The sequence below is a fragment of the Oikopleura dioica genome, chromosome 2, assembly GCF_907165135.1.
Source record: "Oikopleura dioica chromosome 2, OKI2018_I68_1.0, whole genome shotgun sequence".
In the NCBI taxonomy this organism is placed as follows: Eukaryota; Metazoa; Chordata; class Appendicularia; order Copelata; family Oikopleuridae; genus Oikopleura; species Oikopleura dioica.
The window spans coordinates 13,556,684-13,580,689 of record NC_137292.1 but is presented as its reverse complement, the minus strand read 5'-3'; the positions used below and the strand labels follow the sequence as shown (position 1 = coordinate 13,580,689).

The following is a 24,006-nucleotide window of genomic DNA, read 5'->3' as shown; positions in this document are numbered from 1 at the left end:
TTAAATTGCGTATATTTTGAGTAAAACTCTTTCAAATCTTCGTAAAAATTTCTTAATATAATTGAGCTTAAACGATGTTCCGTCGATTAAAATTTGAATAAAAATGTACAATGGTCTTCCCAGACCAAGATGTTCCTCCGACAAGCCGGCGCGCTTGATCGAAGACCTGTATGGAAGAATATTATTTTTTCTGGGTTGGACTCGGTGAGTGTAGCTTTAAAATTGTGAATTAGGGGCTGCGGAAATAAGTGTAAAATTTCGTCGATTGTATTAGATGGTCAGTGGCGGTGGGAAATGTCGAAGCGTGAGAACCTGGGCCCAGTCCACCTTTCTCATGGATCAGCCTTGAACCTCTTCTAATCATCGCTGGACAGCCATTCAATATCTTTCCTGCTTTCTCAGATTGGCCTAGCCTCATTAGCGTGAATTTGTCAAATACAGTGTTTTTTTTCAACCCTCATCATTGACAAATACCGCTGTTTTCGCGCAAATACAAAACTTTTCAAAAGTAATGTTGAATCAAACGAGCTTCAGAAAACGGTAAAGCATCACCTTTTCAGAAGCTGCTTCCGGTGACCAAAAAGTCTCCTGTCGCAGGCGGAAACACTCCGAGGCATTTTGATAGACATTTTTTGTGCGATGACGGTGAAGTTTTCAAAAGTCGAAAGTACCTCTTTTACGTACTACTCTCTGTTATTACTCAGACAAATTATTGCCTTTTGCTGTTTCCGGAAGTTTCCTTTTTTCTTAAAATATTTCTTTCCATGAAGAAGAAGCTTATTTTCTTCGTTGAAATTTGCTCAGTGAAGCAAGAGAAGCATCGTTTGGAAACATAAACCTAAGCCACTCGATAGTGATCCCGTTCGGTTGGTGATTTTTCGAGTTTTCTGCGTGCTGAGAATGAAAGAGAACTGTGGAAAAAAGGAACGACACACTCGTCCGAGAGCCACTTGGATAATCCGACGCACGCGGAAATAAACAGACTCGACCTGTCGGAGCTAAAAGCTTCGAAATCCACGGGCTCGAGTGCATTCCCACAACAAAGACGCTTATACGAAAAGTGTCATTCTGAAAGCCGAACCGGGAAAGGAAGATGCTAGTCTAGCATTTTAGCGCAAAACAGGGAGCGTTCAGGCTCTAAAAAAATCATTAGAAAGATTAAAAATTTCCTCTACTATCCATAAAAATGGTAAAAGAGTCCCTTAGCTACCGCGGGCGGTGAGAAAGTAGTCAGACTGTTATATGGGAAAATCAAAGGGCTCCGACTGTTATGGCAAAATAAAATATTATATTCAGCTGTATATTGGTGCTCCCTGGGAAATTCCCTGCCCATTGAAAAAAAATGAAAGGCATGAGAAAAAGGAGCCAAAAGTTACTTATAGAAAAATCTACGGGAAGCTTACTGAATATACAGTTACCTGCCGTTCCTGAAGCCTGAGAAAGTGAAACTCATATCAGCAACATTATCAGCTCGTTTAAACTGGTGATAAGGGTGTTAACATGGTTAACAGCGGATTTCTGCTGGCAGGTTCTAAATAATCGTCACGCAGCGGGTCCATTTCCGGAACTATCATTACTTCCGGATTTCCGTTCCATTTCACAGAGTTTGATAAGCGAAGAGCGGCCAAGGTCACGGGAAAACCGCCAGAGAGGAAATGACCTAAATGAGCTTCCTGCTGCTTCTAAAGATTTCGGCGACACGCTCAAATTGGAGCGACTCAAAAAAAAAGGAAAAAAAATATTATTTTTTCGCTCTGAGAACAAGCTAGGCAGTAAAGAATACTCTCGCTAAGTAAGGACTTACATGGGAGCAGAATTTCGGGGAGTGAAAAATTGCTATTCGGAGTTGACGCAGGCGCGAATTTAGCCCGTTGTCTTGATAGTTCTCATTCTCACGCCAGAGAACACCACCGACCAGGTGCACCGAAGGGAGTGGTCCTGCTTCACTTATTCTACTCCACCTCCGCAAACATAATTATACAGTAATTGAATGAGTACGGGGCAGAGTTTCCCGAAAGAAGAGCCATCCAATGTGACTAGAATTGAATCTGACTTACTACACTCCTCTGAATTGAATAAAACAATAAGGGTGCCACTATGTTAGCCCCATAACAAAATTCATCGAAAAAATCGCGACCTACTTCAAATACTCCTTGAAGCATTACTTATAAAAGATCAAAAAAGCTTCAAAAGATACTGTGGCTTCAAAATGAGTTTTTCTAATTTGCGTCAGTCTCGGAAAATTTTTTCCATTTTTCTAGTTGCATGAGTCGCTGGAATTTTTCAGAGCATTTCTGGGCGTCAGCACGTGCTGATTTATTCAAAGAGCAGCTGTTTCCATTTTGAAAATAGTCCGCTTCGTCGAGCTCGACTGTTTTTCAACAACTCATTTTCAGAGCAAAAGAGCTTGAAATTCTTAATTGAAGTGAAAAAAAGTATCAATCAAATACGCACTGCAGCAAAATGAGCTCTGCAGGACGGTGGGAACTGGCGACGGATTTCGAGAAACCGAAACCTCCGGACGAAAGCTCACACAGTTCATCAAAGTCAAAACAACCAAAACGATTCGTTTTCATGCTCCGACTCGATTGATTCAAGAGTATTCTCTTACCGAATGAGCATTTTACGAACGACTTTGATTTTAGGTAGATTTTGATGAGCTTTGCTAATTTTTTCGAACAGGAGCATTTTTTATTTTGATCTGGAATAATTACCGTCGTTTTAGGAAATTTACTCGACCGGCTTTTTTTCTCCAATTTTCTCAAAATTACTTGTATTTCGTTTAAATTTAGAAATTCGCCAAGGTGCGGTACCTTTTCATCATTATTTGGTAATTAAGAGAACACGAGAAGTCTTTTTCTTCGTCTATGAAAAAATTGTCTTTCAAAATTTTTGGAATTTCGGAAATTTGTGAAGTTTGAGGTAGGCCGGGTTGCGACAGATAGGCATCATCCTCGCCGGCCGAGCCCTTATCCAGCCACTCATTCTAGTTCTATCGCGTCATCGCGCAAAGTGGGAATTGGGTTCAAATTTCAGCGACATTGCTCCACCGGTGATTACCGGTATCGCCTTCCTGGCTTGATATTTCGTTCCTAAGTGCGCGCACGGGCCTGGCAGCTGAACCGAGAAGCTATAATTTCGACGCGCATCTGGAAAAAGAGGGGATGGAGTCTCCGAGCTGACAAGAAAGTGACTCGAGCTGAAAGCACTTCTGAAACTTCAAAAGCTTGAAAAACCTGTTTTCAGCTCGACTTTTCAAAATGTGTAAATATATTTTATCGACGCGAAGAAGATTGAGCATGCTCTTTTCCATGCTCATCAATTGTGCGTTAGGATGAGCCCCCCGTAGAGGCCTGGAGATGATTGAATGGGGACACGAGAGGGATTAATATTATGAAGACATGGAGCAACTCCACATGGGCCAAGTGTTTAACACTGTTTATCCAATAAAGACTCGAAGCTAGTCGCGTGACGGGAACAATGCCACTCGAGCTACTAACGACGCTGCCCAAAACAAGTGGGAATAATTGCCCTCTATCATGGAAAAAAAACGACCTTCTGAATGACAAGAAGCAGCGAGATTCAGCAGTTTTCTTTGGATTGCTTCAAATTCAGCTCCGGCGGCACTTCCACTTCGTAGTGCATAATGAAGGATAAACAAACTGCTCACTTCAGAGCGCCGTGCCGCCAATCCTTACGGGATTACCGTATATTTTGACCAGTGAAAGTTGACAGGTGCATATCGAGACGAGTCGCCAGGGAGTTTACTTGAAAGTCGTGTAAAATGTTTAGGCACGCTGTGGTCGTTTTCTTTGTTCTCAAACGCCGCGGCTAGATATACAACGCGGCCCGGCCAAAGAATACTTTGGGATCATCTTCCAGGATTATCCTCAACGTGCTAAAATAGCGGCTATTCAAAATAATGTGCGAACATGGAATTTTGATTTCGATTCCAAAGATTCAGATTCGGCTATTTTATTAAATTAGCGCGGCTGTGAGAATCTCTGAATTTGTTACTCTGTTTCTGAGTCGTCGGACATGCCCGGCTGTGACATCCGCAGTGGCGCTTTGAAAAAACGCGTGATTAGTTGCTGGGAATATCCTTTTTTCTCAGCCACTTTGTCCACACACGCGCAGAGAAATTTCCAACATCCGAGGGAAAAAAATCATCATTCCATAACTAGCCAAAATGAGCGGTTAGCTCATCCCGAGGATAAGCCTGTTTTGTAAATTCTATAATAGCGTTCCCTCAATTTTCGCGCAATTCGCAAGATTCAATTAACATCGCAAATTTTCCCAAAATTCCACACCTTCAGCTTTCAAAATAAAAAACTAGCCATTAAACTGAACCTTATCAATTCTTGTTTTTTTTCTGTGAAACTGAAAAGGTCGAAAGTTCCGCTGAAAAATTATTGAATCATCTATCTGAGCATACCGGGCGCTCAGTCTTGTTAGCCTCTTGGTATTTAGCTCGACCACAAAGAGCGGCGCCGCGTGTGATCCTCAATGTACCAAAAGCAGGGGCCGAAACGGCTGAGCTTTATGATCCCCTCTAATTGGTTTAGCTGCTTCTGTTATTTTTGATTCTAGAGGAGCGCGAAAGGCTAATTTTCCATTTGGGCAACGATTCGAGGGCTCGTTATCAATAGACGCTGGCTAATCCAATAATCGCCTACAAAGTGCCATCTGGCGAGGCTGGAAGGCGTGAAAAGAACGTTTTCATTTCTCGCCAGCGCATAATTGAGAGTTTGTTTAAAAATCACTTTCTGTTGTGAAAGCTCAAGCTGTGAGAGCGTGGAAAGCTTTGGCAGTAAAAATTTGCGAAATTTAATTTTGGAATAAAATTATTTCGGGATCGAAAGTTTCGAAACTGGGAAAATAAAATTGAAATAATGTGAAATTTAAAACGGCTTTATTTGCTTTAAAAAATTGTTTTTACTCCGGTTTAATGGTTTTCGACGACTTCCGGTCTTTATGGTGTGGAGGTGGTTTGGTAAGCGGGTATCTCGATGCAGGAAGGGAAAATACTTTCCCAGGCTCTGACTGCTTCTTCTAGCCCAGTTTCGGCGCGGAGCAGGGCTGAGAACGCGCCCGCTTTAAAATACTCTGAGAAAGGACTTTCAAACGTTTTTAATTTTTCTCGTCGCAGTGGGAACAGTCATTACACCGCCACTATACATGTTCCCATGTGATTACGATTTGTCACCACCACCGCCGCAGGATCAGCTCTAGAAAATAAAAAATCCACTCTCACAGTCTCTGAGTAATCAAAATTAAGAAAAAGAAGAAAAAACATTCTTCAATCGTGAATTACACTCGCTAATTATTCGCTGCTTATTTCACCCTTTTTTCCCAACCGTCGACCGTCTTTTTTGAACGATATTTTCAAAAAGAAAAAGGTTCAATATTTTTATAAAAAAGAACTGTCTTAAAACTGTTATGAGAAAAATTCTGTACCTGCTGTCATCAAACAATTCCGCCGCGGCGTAAAATTCCACCGGGAATAAATATACGCTTTCGAAGGAAATTTCGCCAGGCTCATTAGCCCAAACAAAGCTGAGGGTTCAAAAGAGCCCTCCGCCGCAAAATATTCAGATAGCAAAGGGTCCTAAAATAAACCACAAAGGGTTGAAAAAGCAAGGGCCCGGCCCGAGCTTTTGAGTCTTTTATAGCTTCAGCGAGCCTCTTTAGAAAAAGGAAAAATTGATGGATCTGAATGGCTTCTAAGAAATCGCCGAATTTTTTAATGGGCGCTCTTGATTGAAAAATAACCCGTGGGAGGCAGAACCGATTGATTTATCAAACTTATGAGCTGGCATGCGAAAGAAGAAAGTACTCTTCAATTTTCAATTTTTAAAGTTTCGTTTTGTTTTGAAACATCCAAATATTTCGCTGAAATCCGCTTTTCTTCAGAATAAATGCAAATCTTTGGCCAAGCATAAATAATTTGGATTTTGCGAATCCCAAAATTGGAAATTTAAGATATTCAAACTACATCCTTTTAGCAATTGCGGACATGTTTGTTTATTTACTGTAGGAGTGAGTGACATCTCGAGGTTGTTTTTGGACGGGTTGTTTGGAATGCGAAGGAGTAGATGTAGCTCAACGGACATCCGTTTTCCCGCGGCCCATTAGGTTTATTTTTGTTGCTCGCCTCTTAAGACTTCCTTCGCGAACGGGGAGGAGCTTCGACAAGTGCCACTCCAACGCCACGAGCACCTTGTTAGGCGCGACCAAATCATCATTGTCATACTAAAAAGATTTACCACCCTCTTCAGAAACAATCCAACCCTTACGCACGGTAAGCACGCTGCTCATGGAGTAAAGAGGGGATGAGATTATTGTTGACCACTTTAGTGCTACGTAAATTTGCAATCTTTAACCATGCAGAAAGAAGCTTAAAAGAAAAAAGTCCCAAATCGTAAATAATCCGAAAAAACGCGTCGCCTATCAAGATCACGAGAACCGGAAATCCGTCACAAGCTGATGGACAATCTCAATCTCAATCCAGCCTCGCTCGACTGTAAAATCTCATTTTTTTATTCCCCCATCCGTAAGTACGCTAATTTAGAATACACATCGCAAAGCCGGAAGGGTACGTGGATGATTTTTATTGTTGCGAATGAAAAATTTTCAAATCTCGATTTCACGGTTTTTTACATTTCTGACAGCCGGTTTTCTTTTTGGGAGTTATCAAAAGAGGTGGTTCTCTTCCTTGATTTCAATGACAATTTGTCAACTCTTTCCTTTGTCCAGCTTTTCCACAGTCAAAGAGCATCTGTAATAATTTCCAACTGTCGTTCCATACAAAATCTGTCTCAAATCTTCATACGAGTAAATTTCCTCGCTCCCTGAAAATCAAATTACACTGAATATCAATGGAAAAAGCACACCCTGGATGAGAAAATTATTCAATTGCACGATCCTGTCTCCATTTCGAACTCCTTTGGCAAACGCCATCGACTCTTTCTGTATTCTTCGGACATAATAAGCACTTTTCTCAGTTTTCTCTGAATTAATTTTTGAGCACTTTCCACTCATTTTGTTTTTACCGTCGCTTCTGCTGAAATCAAAAAAGAAGAGTTCGCCTTTTTTCGCAGCCAGATCGACTTTCAAAAATTTCGGCATTTTTTCGTCTCAATTTTGGAATTCTCCGACGTCAGATTCAAGCTAAACGAGAAAATCAAACACAATAAAGATATATTTCACAAGTTATTGGGATGCGCCTTCTCTATGCATACATATGGTAATGCAGATGCCTCGCAGAGTCTTGTGGTGATGTCAATCCCCTATTAGGCCCGTTTTTTCGCGGATGCGGACTTCATTAGCGACACGAAGTTTAAAGTTTTACAGAAGCGTGACTTCATTTGAGAGGGAATAAAAAGTGAAGAGAATGCTGAACCCAAATAGGTACCGTTAAAATTTAACAACTATGGTATGATTTCAACAAATCACTAGAAATGCAAGATGTACAACTCCGCGTCGCACTTCATCCTTCCGGCATCCATCTCAAAGCAATCCCAACCCGATCAGAATCCATTTATGCAGCGGTTGAAAACGATTCTGGACAGAACTCCGATCGTCAATACTGTCGATCAATCTGTCCATAGAATATTAATTATTCTCCAATCTGCTCTTATTAGCTTAAAACTTCTTTCATCTCTCAACCGCGGAAAAAGTAATGTCTCCTAATGGAACGGGGGCCTCTTTATTCACTCAGTGATCATTTTCTTTTTCCAGTTTAAAATTTTTTTTTGAAAAATGATCAACGAGATCTCCCAAATAGCGAAATCGCCAACACGCACCAATTCTCCGATAGAATGCAAATACAGAGGAAGGCCATCAAGCAAATCGACATTGTCGAAAATCAAAAAGCGCCAGGTTCACTTGAGCACTGAGCAAGTTCGCCAAGCATTTTCAGGTAATCCCACTTACCTTCGTTTTTTCTACTTTATCCCAAGCGATCTTCATGGTCTCTCTGACTCTGTCGATAATGTCCGGTGCTCGAACAATTGCCGTTCTTGTCCCGTACATAAGCACTTCGGATTTCACCGTTCAAAATTGCACTTTGAAATCCATCGAGAAATTCAAAAGCAAGAAAAAGATGACAGAATCCGCTTGCATCAAGATTTACGCATTCGTCGAGGACCGAACGACTCTTATTCGACGGGATGAAGTTGATTTCAAAGGAGCGTGTTTTTCTGATTGTTCTTTGACTATAACTAGGGTTTGAAAACTAGAAGATCTCAAGTAAACTCTTCCTTGATTTCAACTATTTTTCAAAGCCTAAAAAGCTCAAGTAATCAACCCGCACTGGGACAACCATAATCCGATGAACAACGATGATGCGATGAACGAGCATCTCGACGAGTACTTTGGCATGAATCTGAAGCCCAATAGTCATTTCAAATGCTGGGCTCAAGGACGATCTACGACATCTCTCCTGCATAAGAGAATTTCGAAAAGAAACGCTGTCAGCTGCTGTCTCTGGCCGATTACTGGAGTAATCACCTCGATTGTTTTGCAGTTTGTGACAAACGCTAGATACAAAAATAAATGATCTATTCACAGAGTAATAAGAATATCTTCCCCACTGCCGTCAGAAACAGCGTCATAAAGGGGTTCTTCTTCAAAGTTGAAACTCAAATGTGGCTCATTTTCGTAAGGATCGAATCTCCAACTCGAGTAGACCTCGATCTCACATAGTTTTATCTTTTCTTGGTTTCACTACTTTTTTTATATAACGAACATAAGCTCTATATAAAAACCAATCCTGAGCATGCGTGCGAGGAAGAAAAATAGTCAGATATTGGCCAGATTCTGTTTTTGACAACCTCTGGTATCTGAAATACCGATTCTTTTTTGAGAATAATGATTGACCTACGGAGAAGATGTCACATAGCCGACAGTAGGATTTTCAAGGAATCTTTTCTCATCGCCAAGTCTGATTTCTGCACCAAACATTTCTTTCACTAATAGAAGATTAGGCTGACTTCATTTTTCCATCCTTACTAAGATAAGAGCGTATATTGATTTGGCTGATTCTTTGTGTCTTTCCTAAGTCTATCATCCACCAAGGCTCATAAACTTAAAAAGAATGAATTCACTAATCATTGGTAGGTGCTTACTGTATTCCGTGGAAGCGCAACAACTGTGGTCGTAGCAAATCTTCCCGTCAGTGATAACTTGGATGTTTTCTGAAACCCCGTACGAATGAAACATCGAAGGTCTACCAAGAGCAAGATTGGAAGAAACTGGGTATTCTGCTTCTTTTTCTTTGTTCTTTTCTATCGTTAATGCTTCTTTGACGGTCTCTTTGACTAGTTTCTTTATTTCTTCAGAACTCATCCAGCCTTCGAATTCAACCGGTTTTGTAGTTGTTGGGGGAGTAGTCGGACTAATCAGGCTCAAAAGCTGAGAATCGGCGCATTCACACTCGCAGTCGTTAGAAGCTTTTTGACAGAGGCGGTCAACGATTAATTTCTTGATGTCATCTTTTGATGGAAGACCAAAGTGGTAGACTTTTCCATGCGGAAGATTTGACAGTGTGCTGAGGCGGTTCATTTCTGGACAGATTGGAAACCCGGCACATGGAGGAATAGCTTTCATTTTCAGTCAGATGGATCTTTTGCTAGAAGTACCTGTGACAGGAACAATCTTGGATTTGATCTTGTAGTTCAAACTATGCATCTCCCAGTTTCCATTCGTGAAGAACAAACATAGGGTCAGTAATTTATCTTTATCTGGCGCGTCGAAATCGCCTTTTTAATTGTTCTGACCCAAATCAAAGTCAGCATTTTTTCCGAATCCGATCGCTCAATATCTTGGATGAATTCAGTAATGTTCGCTGTTGTTTCAGCGGGCTGGGTGTAGCTGATTTGATGGCCGACATAATTTCTAAGATCTCTAGAGCTGGCGCTGAGGATTGATGGATTCTCGTAGTCATGAAGGTTCAGCTGGGGAAAATCATCTGGAGGATATTTTTTAAAAGCCAATTTTATCTTAATGATTTTAGAGTTAAATTTTTAGATTGTTTTAACCTGATTCTTTCCGCCACCAAATTCGATGAACTCGTCTCTCTCTATTCCCTTGAGCAGTATTTTTATCTGAGTCAGAAATTTACTCCAAATTTGTCGCGTTCGAGGGTCTCTATCAAGTGCAAAAACCAGGCTTCCGGAGCATTTCGTCGAGGGACCTTGGGGACAGAAGCAATTGCACTGAAGAGCTGAGACAAAAGCTGAGCAGTAAAAGCTGAAAAGTTTCATTTTTGACAGTGACCTACTAATTAAGGGAGCGGCTGATTGAAATTAAGTGTTTGTTTATTCTCCGAAGATAGAACAGGTCTTCTATCGATTACATCATCAATATGGTTTATTCTGTTATGTTTTACTTCGATTTTAATGAAACATACATTTATTGTGTAAATATTTGAGAAGTGCATGCAAATACGAAATTGCCAAGCCCTTTTTCATCGATTCCCAAAAGATAAGTCATTTTCAAAACTTAAAATTTATGAAATAAGAGCATGGACGGGACAATAATTAATGACAGATACAAAGTCATCAAAGAATTGAGAGAACGCCGCGATGACAAAGTTTATTTTCTTGTGCAAGATCAGGAGAATGGTAGAACAAAAAAATCTGAATTTTTTACATGATGATTTTTCAGGCGGGGAGGAAAAGATGTTGAAAGGAATCGGCCTCTTTGGTCCGAAAAAAAGGGAAGATGCGAATTCTGAAGTGAAGCTTTTGCAAAAACTTGATCATTCTTATGTGGTAAAACTCCTAGATGATTTTGAATTTACTGGACCTGATAATTTTCCTTTTCATGCGCTTATTATGGAGTACTTGCCTGGTGGGGATCTTTCCGAATTTATTAAGAAAAAACAGACTGCAGGTTTTGTAGACCAAAAAACAAAATAGAATAATTGTTGATGAAGAAGGGGGAGAAGAAGAAGAGCCGTGGCTTGAAAATGATGCTCTTCGATTTGCCTCACAGATTATTTTCGCTCTAGGTTTGAAATTCAAGTAAAGAGAACTCTCATTTCAAATTTAGATTATCTTCATCGCCAGGGTATAATACATCGAGACATCAAGCCTGAAAACTTGCTTCTTTCAGCTGACCAAAAGACGGTATGCCAAGATTTTTCAATCAGTAGAAAAAAGAATTCGTAGGTGAAAATCGCGGATTTCAACATTTCACGAGCTGTTGAAGGAACCGTTAGTACTGGAGTAGTCGGATCGTCGGACTATCTGCCGCCAGAGACAATCAAAAACGGAGAAAATGAGCTTCTCTCATTTCGCCGAGATATTTGGTCAGCCGGGGTGGTTTTCCAAATGCTTTGTACTTTCAAGCACCCGTTTGCAACTGCCAACAATTGGCAAACGATGTCGAATATTGTTCGAAACGTAAGAAGTCCTGCGAGTGTTCCTTTTCCTGCAATGGAAAACTTGATCAAAACCTGTTTGAAAGCAGAGCCCGCAGACCGCCCAGAAGGAGCGTATGCTCTCACAAGTCATCCAGCAATATGTAGTCTTGTTGATCAGCTGAAGAATCGAATCAAGCCAGAAAACCTCGAATTCGGCAAAAGCCGCGTTGAAACGGTTGAAATCATAAACGACCAACTCAACAAAGAAAATATAGAGCTTGCAGAGCGGAATGCTGCGCTTCAAGATCTACTCAAGCATTTCCTGACAACAAACGGGGAGATATGGAAAGGTGGTTTCGGACACTACATCGGAGCTGACAGTAGTTCTGTTCGAAAAGCTCATGACGAAAGAGACATAAGACGGGTCCTGAAAGCGATGAGCGCAGGAATGACGGAGTTTAATCTAAAGGAAGTGAATCAACAATTTTTGAGAATTATTTTCATCAAAATTGTCGATTCAAATAACAGTTTCATTACGAGAAAAACTTGGAAGTAACAGAAGGAGAGTGGTTTCTGCAGCATCAGTCTAATACAGAGAGATTCGGAGGAGATGGTAGCTGGAAACTCACTATCAAAAGAAAAGGTAAGAAACAAAGGAGAAAAGGGCTTAATTTTTTCTAGGGGCCGGAGTGCAGTATGAAGCGAACGGAGACGATGTTTGGACCAGGGTCCGATAATTTGAGCTCACGATAAAACTCATTTTTGGCTGAGTTCTCGATTTTCTCAAATTGAGAACTCAGTTCGACTTGAGAAATCATTTGGAGATTTTCTGAGATTTTGCTTGAGAGCAGGGAAATCTCATGAGTTTTCAAAAACTCCGTTTGAGCGAGCGCGCGGATTGGCCCGCCGGTTGGCCTGGCGGCGAGTCGGCGCAGCCACAGCATATCGTAGGCGTGTTGCGTAAGGCTGCGCACTTACAAAAATCGTCCATCCCGCCTTGACTGGCTCGTGGATCGCGAGCGCCACCACAAAATTTGATTTCTCACGCGAGCTCTCATCTCTGAGTTTCTCAAAACTCCAATTTAAAAACTGAGTTCTCAAGCTTTGTTTCGTGGAGTTTTAGCGTGAGCTCAAATTATCGGACCCTGGTTTGGACAGATGTGTACAAGTCCGTAAAGGGACTCAGATCAGACGAAAATGGACGAGTACAATTTGAAGTTGATCATTCAGCCTTTATACGTTGGAACATAACTCTACTCTAATAAAAAACAACCCCTGTGTAAAAAGCTGATTTTCGATTTCAATTCTAGCGCTGCAGAAAAGAGATCTATAAGAGATTGAAAATTTATTAATTCGAGCTTTATTGAGGCAAAATTTTAGCGGTAATATGAAAAACACAATAAAACGAGACAACAAACGCATACTGTATGCGGTATACAGTCTGTATGTCACAGTGACATAGTGTTAAAGAGAGTAAAGCACAGAAGGTTAGTTGGTTCTGGAAGTTTTTTCCTTGTTGGTCTTCTTTCTCGGCGGGAGCCATTCAGGATCACTCTCATGCCGTTTTCTTCGTCTCTTCTCGGGCTCAGGCTTCTCGAGATATTTATCCGCAAGAGCCTTTTTGCTCTCTTTTGTCAACCAAGTGAGGATCTTTGGCTTTTCTCGATCAGTAACATCGAAAACATAAGCAGTTTCCTCAGGACCCCAAGTCAATGCGATCGTGGAGTCTTTCGTTACTCCAATTCGTTTGGCATGCTCTTTTTCCAGGGGATGCACCATTTCGAACAGCGATCGGCCGCTTATGGCGGATATCAGAATAAGCATGACAGAAGTCTCTTGAATTATTATTCTCTCAGAACCTTAATATAAGTTTTCTTCTTTTGTACCTTTTGTTTCGACCTCTGAGAAATTGCAATTTATAGGTGACAATAGCGCTAAGGAGTTAATTACATTAGCAGGTGCTCGCCGTGATTCTAGAGCATGAATTGCGTGTTAGCGTAAAATTGGAGCGGCACTTTTTTGATCTTTTATTCAAAATTCTTTTTTATAATCATACAGATTGCCGAGCCGAGGCAAAATCATAATGAAGACTGTAACTATTTTTGTTCAAGTCAAAAGTTTTTAAAACCGCCAAAATATTTTAGTGCGCCTCCGGAATTCTGAGGAAACCCTGCTTGTTTTAATTTTATGCGTAAAGAGATACTTACGACGCAATCGGCATTTTTTAGAAAACCAAGTCCAGATTCCTTTCACTTTTAGACGCACATGGCTACATCAATCATTTCTCATTCAAAAATATGCAAGAACATCCCTAAAAACTCCAGAACTAGTAGCAACGCAGTCGAAATTTTTCAAACAGGAAAGCTTCGAAGATTCGAAATCGAATCATTCAATCGGAGCCGGATTTTCCCAAGTTCGCTACGCGAAGTATAATTCCTTCTAAAGGATTTCGTTTGCGAAAATTATGATGAGTCCACTAAATGATCCCTAGTTCATTGAAAGCTTTGGTCCACGTTGGAGGGGAAGACGCAAGCTTCAGTTTGATTCAAAATCCGACAGTAAGCAAAACCGGAAGAGGTTAATCCTTGGCATGTTTTTTCCGTTTTCCATGTGACTTGAACAACTGAACTTTTTGAAGAATTATGAAAGTCCTGACTTTCAGCTAATTAAGCAATTATGATGATGAAAAAATGGCTAATTGAACTTTTACCACGTGGTGAAAAAAAACGAAGAAATTGGACTAATTGGAAAATAATAATCGATGTTCAGTGATCGACTTTTGCAAATTGAAAATTCGCATGCGCTTGTAATGATCCCGCGATTCGTTACATTCGCTTCCGCCTTGTTCTACTTCCACCCTGACAGCTACTTTGTCACGTGTTCAATTTTTGAGCCGAATCGGGCCAGTTCTTTGGTAATTCCTGCAATTTTTATTCAGTGAATTCAGTTAACAGTAAATATCAAAAGAGCGAGTTCCTGTTGATGTTCCAACGGATGCATGGGGAGACCCTTAATTTCACTCAACAAAAATTATGATAGAGAAGGCCTTACCGCTTCCATTATGGATGTAAAAGTCTTTGCTGCTTCTTTTCTGCCTCTTGTGGCGCATAACTGCCAGTTTTCGCTTTACTGTCTTTGTGAAATTCCATCTACAGAGTAAATTGAATGATTCCTAATCGGATTTTTACCTGGAAGTAAGCTTGAAAACGATTTCCACAATTTTGACAACGGAGAGGCCGAGGATGAGTCCCGAAGCACCGCCGACGTCAGCCATTAGCTCGTTGAACGAGTATCGCGGTTTCTCTTCGAGTACAGTCACCCGCCGCTTCGTCGTTTTTACGATTGCAGTCATGTACTCCTGGTTCATGTTTGAAGCTGAAACCGATCAATTATTTCCTCTATTTTCGCCAAAACCTCTTCCCTAAGAAAAGTATACAATCAGTATACATGTTCTTGAGCCTCCTTCGGCCGGCCGCGTGGCCTAATGGATATGGCGTCTGACTTCGAATCAGGAAGTTGTGGGTTCGAGTCCCATCGTGGTCAAAACTTTTTCGTTTTGAGAAAAGAGGAGGGAAGAACTTCAGTAAGCGTACTGAACTCAAATCGGAATACAGTATCTAAGCTGCATTTTTTTTAATTCAATTATTCATAATAGAATTTAGGATCACAATTTCAAAATCTTAATCAACTCAATATTCCTACGAGATCCGTTAAAAGGGGAGCTCCGAGGATTTCGCTCGTTAACTTGGGGACCCCATTTGATTATAAAGAGAAGAAGCACCTCCGTAACCCGACCAACTCAATGAACATGGTTGAACGGGCGGCTAGGCCCCTCATCGGGCACTTACCACTTGTGCTTGGAGAAATCCGGTAGTGAATATTATCTTGGATGAAATCGTAGCTGATGCAAGCAGAAAACCGAGTGAGAAATTATCCTTTTTCTCAGTAAACTTTCAAAATTTTTCTCGTTCTTTCCTGGAAGACATTCTTTCGTCGCAGTTGGGCCTTTTCCGTCCAGAGCGTTTGAAACGCAAAAGACATTGTCATGGAAATCACATTCACGAGCGGTCGACGTGTTGATCTTCGTTTTTTCATCAAGGCTGAAGAAAATGTCTTTTTGGTTCAATGAAAAAGACTGTACTAACACGTAATGATTGTCCGTCATATAAGAAGGAAAGCAGCGGCACTTTTCGTAAATCGACTTCATCAAATTGTTTTCCTCGCATAAGCTTTTCTTTTTTCCGAGTTGTTTGATGTCAATAGCAGACTACACGTCATAAATGAAAAGCATAACAAATCCAGAATTTTGTCTGTCAACCCTTTCTTGTACGGAGGGTGCGTGTGATGGTCCACGTCGTTTTTCGGATCGTGGGGGACGTCGCTTTTTTAATTGTGAAAAGAGCCAGGTTAATAATATTTGATTTTGACGCCTTCGCCCTGATGGCATCAATGGGGGGATAAACCAACTCCGTCAGACTTGTCACTAGAAAAATGAGCGCCGCCGAAATCAACAGTTCCGAGGAACTGTATAAATCCTTGCAAGAAGAGCTCAACGCGACCTTGGCGAAAATGATCGACTTGATTTCAACTGACTGTAAAAATCGCCACCGAGAAAAGCTAAAACTAGTATTTCAAATCTTTTGAGCCATTTTAACAATTTTAAGAATGCCGCTGAAAAGGACCATGAAATAAAAATGCGAGAAAAGCTTGAGGAAGAAATTAAAAGTCTCAAGACTGAGCGACTATTCATCGATTCAAAAATAGCTCAGCTCGAAAAAGAATTCAAAGTTTCACTTCAAAATTCAACTAGAATTCATGACCGCAATGCTCAACTTGAGAATAAAATCTCGCTGAATATAAGAACTCGGCTGCTGGAAATGATCCCGTTCTGCAAAAATAACACTGTGTGTTTTCAGTGCCAAGAGTTGATTTACTGTTATACTGACAAAAACGGCAAGGTCGTTGGCTCTATGTTTAATGGCCGTTGTGAAAACTGTAAATAAAACAGCGTAATTTTTATGTCTGAAAGTCTTTTCACATTTTCCTTTTGGTACAATTGGAGTATTTGCCACCAAGATAAGAAGTCTTGAGAAGCTTGTAGCTTATCGTCGGCGTTAGCTTAGAATTCGAAAGTGAACGATAACCAGACCAACAAAAATTTTTTTACCAGCGGCGATATGGAGATCGAGTTGTATTCGACCCGCACTGCGTCGGAATAATATCTTTTCAAGGAGTTCCAAGAAAAAAATAAAAAGAAGCTTCCTTTTTTTTTCACCCCTTTACCGTAGTACATATGAATGCCTCGCATATTCCCGTACCAACCAAACGAGTAGTCATTCTTATCAACGCTAATAACTAATCCAAGACTGTGCTCGGGCATATCCAGGTCTATTTCGACCAAATTATCATTTTTCACTGATTTGGGGAACTGGCCGACTAGGCGACTAAATATTGGCTCAAGAAAGCTGATCCCTTCCTTCGTGGAGATTAAATTGATGACAAACCCCGAGCTTCGTGCGGATCTGCTCCCAGTCGTTTTTACTGTAGTGAGTTCAAAGAAAAATAATCCGCTTTTCAGAACTACAGAGTCGGCGATTGATAAGTCTAAGTGTATAAAAAACTGAATTTTTTAACCCGAATTTTGATCATTTTAAGCCGCAGATATTTGGGTACAGTGAAACACCACTGTAAACAAAAGTGTCAGTTGTTCTAAAAAGCGAGAAAATTCACGCGATCTGAGTTTTACAATCAACTATTCATGAACCAAACTAAACAAAAAGGCTCAGAAACGATGCTACTCTTTTTTTCTATCACGAAAATCTTAAAGTACTCATAGTGACGCAAATGTCCTAATATTTAGATGTTTCAGAGCCTTACGAACAATCGTACATGTCAAACATGCAGTGATGGATATTCAGCGTTGTTGCCGTGTCAGTGAAGAAATCCTAGAATTGAAAATAACGCGAATATTCAGAAAAAGAGTATTCAAACCTTGACATTAATAGACTCGAATTCCTTCCAAGCTTCTTTGGCAAAATTGAGCGCTCCTTTCGATCTGTGTTTTTGAAAATTGTCCTGCGATTTTTCGTGGTAACCATAAAACGCCTTCAACACCGTTCGATTTACCATCGGATAGAGGGCCTTTACTTTTCGCCAAGAGTGGGACTGGTACGGACAGAGGGTGATTTTAGGAAAAGTAAAGACCTGGACGTCTTCTCTCTGGCTAATAATCGACGGATATTTGAGGTATCGACTGATGTTCTGGCCAATTTTCTCAACGGTGTAGTAGATGCCGACCATGTACAAAACTGAGTAAATGACCTTCCAGAAGAAGTTCTTTCCTCCGTAGAGAAATCCGCATCGCTCAAAGAGGGTCTTTTTCCCCATCTCTTATTAGTACGAATTTCTCACGTAAACCCTTGTTCTTATACTTTTTAAAAAGTGTAAGAATAGCTAAACAGTGCATTTTGCTCCATACGATTGAATTTCTGAGTAGATGATAGTGTGTCTTTTGACGAAATTGTCAATCGATTTCTCAAAAAGTACCACAACGAGTGTAAAATTCAGCAACAGCGCTTTGAAAATCCCTGACTCAAGCAAAAACACATTGCAATTAGAACGATTGCGTATACGTTTCAGAAAAAGTATCCACGTTTGAAATAAAATATTTATGATCCCGAACTTTGCTTTCTTCTGCTTTGATTCTATCAAAGGAATAAAACTAAAGTGTTCTGTACATAATACTTATTGAAAAATTCCGCAACTGCGGCAATGAGACAAGATAGTGCTCGTAGCAGAACAGATGATAGTTAATTCAGTAATTTTTTATTTAACTCTAATGGAATCAATCCTAGCTGACGATTGTCCGTAAGTACAAGTTGTACTGTACAACAGATGTAGTTTATAGTCTGTAAAATTTAGTGTTTTTACAAATTGCATATGGCCTAAAAACTGATTACTCACAAAATCGGTCAAAATGCGTTCCGGGAAAAAAAAAATTATGCGTTCCGGCGTTAAAAGTAAATTATCTGATAATTATTAAAATAAGTGATCAAATATTGGGAGACGAATGTGAAGCTCATTGTCGATTGGATTTTATCTCATGCCGCGATAGTTGCATAGATAGTTTATGTGAAACTCAATGTTTGAACTCATATACTGGTAATGAATAATGGTAGAATGAAAATAAAAATATATAGGGTGTGTAAACTCATGCCCATGCTCTGTGGACTGTGTTGATGGTTGTGTGAATTGTCCACATCCTTTATGCTATTGCAAAGAAATGATTAACAGTTTTCGTTATTGCTTAATATTCCGAATATTATATTCTTTGCATGTTGAACATTTATAAGAACCCGAAAAATCAAATCCAATTTACCAACAGTGCGTAAAGGATGCTTCTCATGCCCAGACAAATTGCAACGTTTTATGTGGACCTTCCAAAGAATGTTTTGATTCATGCTATGAGTCCTTTATGAATATGATCGATTTATGCCCATGCATGAAAGAGTGCCCAGATGGTTGCCCCTGTGAAAATGGATACAAATGTCAATCTCATATAATGGTTTTGAGTCAAAGCTTTGAATTCTCACTTAATTATGTTATATCCGCGGATGGAAACTACAAGGTATTGTGTAATTGTAAAGAATGGTTTATTGACAACTTTCTCGGCTTAGCCTTATGCCAGGAAAACTGAAAGACATTAAAATTATCAGAGGTTTTCTCATCTCTAGAAGTTTTTTGAGAACTCAAGAAATTCCTTAAAATCTTTAACACTTATTCAAGAAACAACACATCTCTTATAAATTATAAGTTATAAATCTTACAATTAATTTCGAAGGCACATTCCGCGAAAATTAGCATGACTTGATAAATACTTTTCTTTGTAGCAAGACAGATTTTTTGAAGTGCCAAGTACACCCGGAAACGCTCCATATCTTTATCGATCTGGTGCAGCGCAACTTAATGGACAAATGTTTTTCTTTGGTGGCGAGTCAGACAAACGAAAAGTAAATAAGTTTTATTCAAAACAGAATATCAAATATTCTAAAAAACAATCATTTAAGATAGGCATACTTGATCTTTGCAGGATTCTTCCGTTATCTTCAAAACTTCTCCATGACTTTGACAGTGTTCGTGGATCGCTAGTTACGGTTCCTACATCACCGATGGAAATTATGTTATGTTTTGGGCACTGGGAACAAAACTCCGTTCACAATTCATGCGAAGATTTTGACGGCGTTTCTTCACGGCTTAATCCGTATTCCTCAAACTATCACCATAAAGCGGGATGTTTAGCGCTAAATAATAACACTCCGACTGCAGTTGGCGGAGGCGACAATTCACATGATATGATGAGCAAAGTTGAAATTTTTGGTCTTAGTGGTTGGCGTCTTACTACAGATCATCCGCTTGCTTTGACTCAACCGAGCTGTCTCTCAATAGAAAATGGGCTTTTGTCGATTGGTGGTCAAATTCGAAATTCCGAAGGGGCGTATATTCCATTGAATAACGTATTTATGCTTAGAGATGGATCCTGGACGAATGTTGGTATGCTAAAAGATGTAGGTTAATAAAAAAATGATTAATATCATGCTGTTCTTTAAGGCATCCACTTTATCTTCAGCATTATTCTTTGGAGGCTTTATCCTGAATTTTAGCGGAGCTATCGCGTTAGTAGCCAATTTTTTTCATTATCCTAAAAAATCTTTAGCCCATATAATGTAGAGCGTCTTGAATGGAATGGGACGATGATCACTGAAGCAACAATTATTGCAAATCATTTACATTCATTCGAAGTCCCATTGGTATTTGAATCTCTTCCAGACACCTGTGAAGAGTCTTGTGAAAAATACTGTTTCAATAATTTTTGAAAATTGTATTTTGTTTTTTCTTGAAAGTAAAGAGTTTTCATTGAAGACGCATCCTTATTTAAGGGGGTGGTAGTCGAGAAGATTTTTCTCGACTTTTTAAAATTTTGATAATATTTTTAGATTCCTTGATAAAAAAGGAGCATTTTTGGTCGCTAGCTTTTTTTAATTGGACCAACTTTAGTTAAGAGAATTTTCGATTTTATGTTAAGAAATCACCATTTTCTGGTATTTTGAAACGCGTTTTTTTGCACTAAGGCTAACTCGGAATTGATTTTATTTGCGAGTTATATTTATTGATCATATTTTAATTATAAAATTCTAAAAAAATTACGATTTTTCTGATGTTTTCGAAAATTTCAGTGTAAAATAGGTGAAAAATGACGATTTTCAAGAAAACAACATTTTTTTAAATAAGCTTCGACGACCTTAAAATGTTGCAGACCCTTTCTAAAACTATTTCGCCCACACGCCTAAGGGTCTGAACTCTCTTCACAATAAATTTAATTCCGAAAAATATTTAAGGGTTTCTTCACAATTTTGTCAAAAGATAGGTCCATTTTAGGGGCATATTTCGAGCTTTTTCCAAAAAAAAATCTTTTTTATACTAAGCCGCCCACATAATTTGAACCCTCTTTAACCCATTTTTGTTGAGAAAAAAAAATATTTTTTTTTGAAAAATTTTGAGCTAATTTTGTTGAAAGAAATCCGATTCTCGACCACCACCCCCTTAAAATAAGGTCTTAAATCCTGGAAGGGTTCTTATGCTGCTCGCGAAATCTGCATATTTGTGTGCTCCAATATTCAGAGAATGGATGCATATCCTCTCACTCCAAACAAAGCGCCCGGTTTGGGGAAGGTTACGAAAGAGTGGGTCACTTATAATGACCCTTAGTGGAACTTAACGTGCTGTTTGTGTTATCGTGAATCCAGCGAGCTTAGGGCGATGGAATGCGGCTCTAGAATACTTCTTGTCACATGAAAAAAAGCAGTTCCCAGGTCATGAAACTCTTCCGGAATGGAACGTGGAATATTCCTCGCAAATATCATCCAGTTCTTGCTAAATAGATCGCTTCTATTCTCAGAGTTTCTATTCATTATAATTACATGGTTTTTTCTCTTAAAAATTGCAAGAGAAATTCTAAAGCTGCAAGATCAAGGCTCAAAATTCTCAAGATAGTTTTTTGTTGATTGTTTTTACGTGAGTCTATCAGACTTTGAACTCACGTAAGCAGCAAATTTTTGAAGCGAGTTTCGAGAAAAGTTTTCTCTAGATTTTATCGCTGGGACTCTTTTCTCGCTGGCCTGTCATTTGCAATCGAATCTTTTTTGAGGTGAAAGGTAATCAGCCGAAGCAAGACATGACAGAGAAATCGCCGGTGACATGCGAGCCAAAGACTCTTGCTTCTCCACAGGAAGAGGTTGAAAACATTAAAAGAGATCGAGCTTGCATCAATGTCGATTCTCATCAATTTTTCTTAGATAATCAAAAAATATCTGTCTTTAACTTTCCAAGAAACCCCTGTGTTCAAACACGGTTTTTGTGATCCCCATTGGCTCTGCCTTTCTGCTTTTTGCTGTCCTTGCCTCTCAGTGTACAACACTCAGGTTAAACTCAAGGATAAAGATTCAGGTAAATTATCTAACTTATACGATCTCTAATTAAGTTAATTTCAGCTGCGTTGTTTTGTAGCCTCTGCTGCTCCTCCCTTTTTGTCGACCCTGTAGTGCAGAGTGTCCGTCAGCTCGGCCTTGTTACTTCCATGGGAGCCAATGCTTGGCTTTCTTTTCTGGTTTTAACGTCCTGGTTTGTAAGTTTAAAAAGTAAGAAGTATCGCTAATGAATTTGTATGAAGATGATGTACTCGATTGCCTACCATCAACGCCAACAAATTCGAAACAAATTCGGAATCCATGAGAATGGCGAATTTCTTTTGTAAGTTTATTGAATTGTTAGTTTTTTCTCAAGTAGAACTCCCCTAGCGACGTCTGCTGCATCATGTGGTGCCCTGTGTGCGTCCTGGTCCAGAACGAACGCCATATCAACTACGAGAAGAGAAAACGAGCTCCGATCGTCACTCAGCCCGTTGTTTAATCATCAGATGTTGAATGAATTCTCCCTTTAGAAACCATTTTAAAACTTTCAGTTTACTCTCATTATCTGAAATAGACTTAACACCGCCAAAACAGCTCTTTAGTTTTCAATTGCTTTTATTTTATGTACATAAATGAGGTTTTCATTTTCAGAAGCTTCTCATCGTCGATTGAAGCGTTTCTTATTCTTCTTCCCTTTTCTCGTATCGCAGACGGTCTTCATTCGTTCTAAACTAGTGATAAGGTGTTCTATTCTACCTGACCAGCGACGGCGAGATTTGCATTCCGAGAAGGGCGAAATTGTCAGCTGCGCGCGAAGCTTCTTCTGGCATCGGCTATCCAGCAAACCACTGAAGATTTTTTAGCGAATGCGCCGCGACCCGCGTGGAACAAAAATTCCAAAAGCCCTTTTTTTCTAAAAAGACCCTGATATTTTAAAACTTACCGTCCATCGATTTCTGGCTCAGCTGTTGAAAGTTCCTCTGGAAAATCATCAAATCCGAGAGAGTCGAAAGCGCCAAGGACTCTGTTCATCAATGGATTGAGCATTTCGCCGTTAGATGTGAACATGGGTTCCATTCGGCGACCCAGGAGACCAGAGGTCTCAGTCTGCCACGGATTTAAATTCACTATAAATAACATGCTTTCGTTACTTTTGAAGAAATTGATCTTTCTTCTTGTTACAGAAATGCTCTTTCTAAGTTAGTTAGTTTTGAGCATTGATTATGAAAGTTTTAGCAGTGACACCAATTTATGTTTGTTGGTCTCCTATCTTTGCCAAACTGATAAGGCAGCTACGTATTGATAAGAATAAATTGAGCCCCTCGTAGCCAACTTTGCATAGACAAACAGTAAAACTCAAACTTATCAAATCTGCGCTACGTCAGCCTCTCAAACTGATCCGCATCGTTGAGTTACAGTACAAATCCGCTCCTCGTTCTGGCTCAGCTCTTCTCCCCGTCCCGATCGTCTCTTTCGTCCATTTTTCTTCTGGGTCGGGCACTTGCCTTCTATCGCTTGGCCCATCATTCCACGGAAAGCTTTTCGAATCCTGAAGGTGTACTTTTTGATTTTGGAACTTGGAGGGAAACAGTCAAAATTTCGTTCCATGTAGCTTTGGCACTCGGTTATCGAGGCTTCCATTGAATCGGGAAGCTTCTTAGCTTTTTTGTGTTATAAATTGAATTTTATCGATATCAGAATGAAATTTAAAATTTTGTAAATGGTTTTTCATCTTGAACACTTTTCCTGAAGCAAAAGCGACGAGCAAAACTGACAGTAACATTTTCATCGTTTCGTTTATTTTTCTCTCTTTTTGTTCGATCAACTCAAAAACTCTTCTGATTACGATCGAGTTAAGCAATCGTCGCATTTAAATAATCGGAGTTGAATTAGTCGCCCGCGAGCGTGACTTGTCGATGAATTGTTAATGAAAATTTTTGAACATTATTTCAATAATCTCTCGCGTAATTGACTTTTTCAAGCCTTTTAGCGCGGCAGTAATTACGTGACGAGCTGCCTGGGTGGGTTAACGGCTCGATCAACCCATGATAATGGTGCTAGAATACATTTTTTTCGTGTAAAACTTTAGAAGTTTCTAAAGCACGTTTGTTTTCCGAGTAATTATGGAAGTCAAAACGCGCCGCGGTATAAGGAGTCCAGCTATGCGACCCG

General features: G+C 39.7%; 4 protein-coding genes, 2 long non-coding RNA genes and 1 other non-coding gene across 7 annotated transcripts; 5 read left to right on the top strand and 2 right to left on the bottom strand.

Annotated features, from left to right (window-relative positions):
• Positions 1-6,735: 6,735 nt before the first annotated feature.
• On the bottom strand, positions 6,736-7,167 carry LOC145698400 (uncharacterized). Its single transcript, XM_081775603.1, has 3 exons — positions 7,053-7,167; positions 6,894-7,010; positions 6,736-6,851 (listed from the first exon to the last, which is right to left on the bottom strand). The coding sequence occupies exons 1-3, from the start codon at positions 7,126-7,128 to the stop codon at positions 6,736-6,738; spliced, it is 309 nt and encodes a 102-aa protein (XP_081631729.1). The 5' UTR covers positions 7,129-7,167.
• Positions 7,168-10,525: 3,358 nt separating this feature from the next.
• Positions 10,526-11,852, top strand: LOC145698399 (serine/threonine-protein kinase nekl-2-like; the record flags this gene model as incomplete). Its single annotated transcript, XM_081775602.1, has 5 exons — positions 10,526-10,625; positions 10,669-10,896; positions 10,940-11,014; positions 11,056-11,132; positions 11,175-11,852. Coding segments are annotated over exons 1-5 (1,158 nt in total), but the record flags the coding sequence as incomplete, so codon positions are not given.
• A 2,986-nt stretch (positions 11,853-14,838) lies between these two features.
• On the top strand, positions 14,839-14,911 carry TRNAR-UCG (transfer RNA arginine (anticodon UCG)). The gene has a single exon. It is a non-coding gene; the product is annotated as a tRNA-Arg (tRNA).
• Positions 14,912-18,125: 3,214 nt separating this feature from the next.
• On the top strand, positions 18,126-18,650 carry LOC145700307 (uncharacterized). The gene is made up of 3 exons (XR_014134192.1): positions 18,126-18,235; positions 18,417-18,529; positions 18,568-18,650. It is a non-coding gene; the product is annotated as an uncharacterized LOC145700307 (long non-coding RNA).
• A 73-nt stretch (positions 18,651-18,723) lies between these two features.
• On the top strand, positions 18,724-20,280 carry LOC145699343 (uncharacterized). The gene is made up of 5 exons (XM_081776609.1): positions 18,724-18,995; positions 19,258-19,377; positions 19,435-19,932; positions 19,976-20,040; positions 20,082-20,280. Exons 1-5 carry the CDS (start codon positions 18,843-18,845, stop codon positions 20,239-20,241), a joined length of 996 nt encoding a protein of 331 aa, XP_081632735.1. The 5' UTR covers positions 18,724-18,842; the 3' UTR covers positions 20,242-20,280.
• A 1,319-nt stretch (positions 20,281-21,599) lies between these two features.
• Positions 21,600-22,384, top strand: LOC145698398 (uncharacterized). The gene is made up of 5 exons (XM_081775601.1): positions 21,600-21,659; positions 21,721-21,871; positions 21,916-22,049; positions 22,095-22,174; positions 22,222-22,384. Exons 1-5 carry the CDS (start codon positions 21,600-21,602, stop codon positions 22,331-22,333), a joined length of 537 nt encoding a protein of 178 aa, XP_081631727.1. The 3' UTR covers positions 22,334-22,384.
• Positions 22,385-22,452: 68 nt separating this feature from the next.
• On the bottom strand, positions 22,453-23,681 carry LOC145699059 (uncharacterized). The gene is made up of 3 exons (XR_014133969.1): positions 23,576-23,681; positions 22,778-23,490; positions 22,453-22,682 (listed from the first exon to the last, which is right to left on the bottom strand). It is a non-coding gene; the product is annotated as an uncharacterized LOC145699059 (long non-coding RNA).
• Between the last annotated feature and the right edge of the window lie 325 nt (positions 23,682-24,006).

What these genes read in the sequence shown, in the direction of transcription:
- LOC145698400 (XM_081775603.1), bottom strand. Translation starts at nt 7,128, where the DNA reads ATGCCGAAATTTTTGAAAGTCGATCTGGCTGCGAAAAAAGGCGAACTC. An exon ending in TGATTTCAGCAGAAGCGACG is followed by an intron (nt 7,011 to 7,052) that starts GTAAAAACAAAA and finishes AAATTAATTCAG; the next exon opens with AGAAAACTGAGAAAAGTGCT. An exon ending in GAATAATTTTCTCATCCAGG is followed by an intron (nt 6,852 to 6,893) that starts GTGTGCTTTTTC and finishes TTTGATTTTCAG; the next exon opens with GGAGCGAGGAAATTTACTCG.
- LOC145699343 (XM_081776609.1), top strand. Translation starts at nt 18,843, where the DNA reads ATGAATATGATCGATTTATGCCCATGCATGAAAGAGTGCCCAGATGGT. An exon ending in CCGCGGATGGAAACTACAAG is followed by an intron (nt 18,996 to 19,257) that starts GTATTGTGTAAT and finishes TTTTCTTTGTAG; the next exon opens with CAAGACAGATTTTTTGAAGT. An exon ending in AATTTTAGCGGAGCTATCGC is followed by an intron (nt 20,041 to 20,081) that starts GTTAGTAGCCAA and finishes AAAAATCTTTAG; the next exon opens with CCCATATAATGTAGAGCGTC.
- LOC145698398 (XM_081775601.1), top strand. Translation starts at nt 21,600, where the DNA reads ATGACAGAGAAATCGCCGGTGACATGCGAGCCAAAGACTCTTGCTTCT. An exon ending in ACTCAAGGATAAAGATTCAG is followed by an intron (nt 21,872 to 21,915) that starts GTAAATTATCTA and finishes AGTTAATTTCAG; the next exon opens with CTGCGTTGTTTTGTAGCCTC. An exon ending in TGGTTTTAACGTCCTGGTTT is followed by an intron (nt 22,050 to 22,094) that starts GTAAGTTTAAAA and finishes ATTTGTATGAAG; the next exon opens with ATGATGTACTCGATTGCCTA.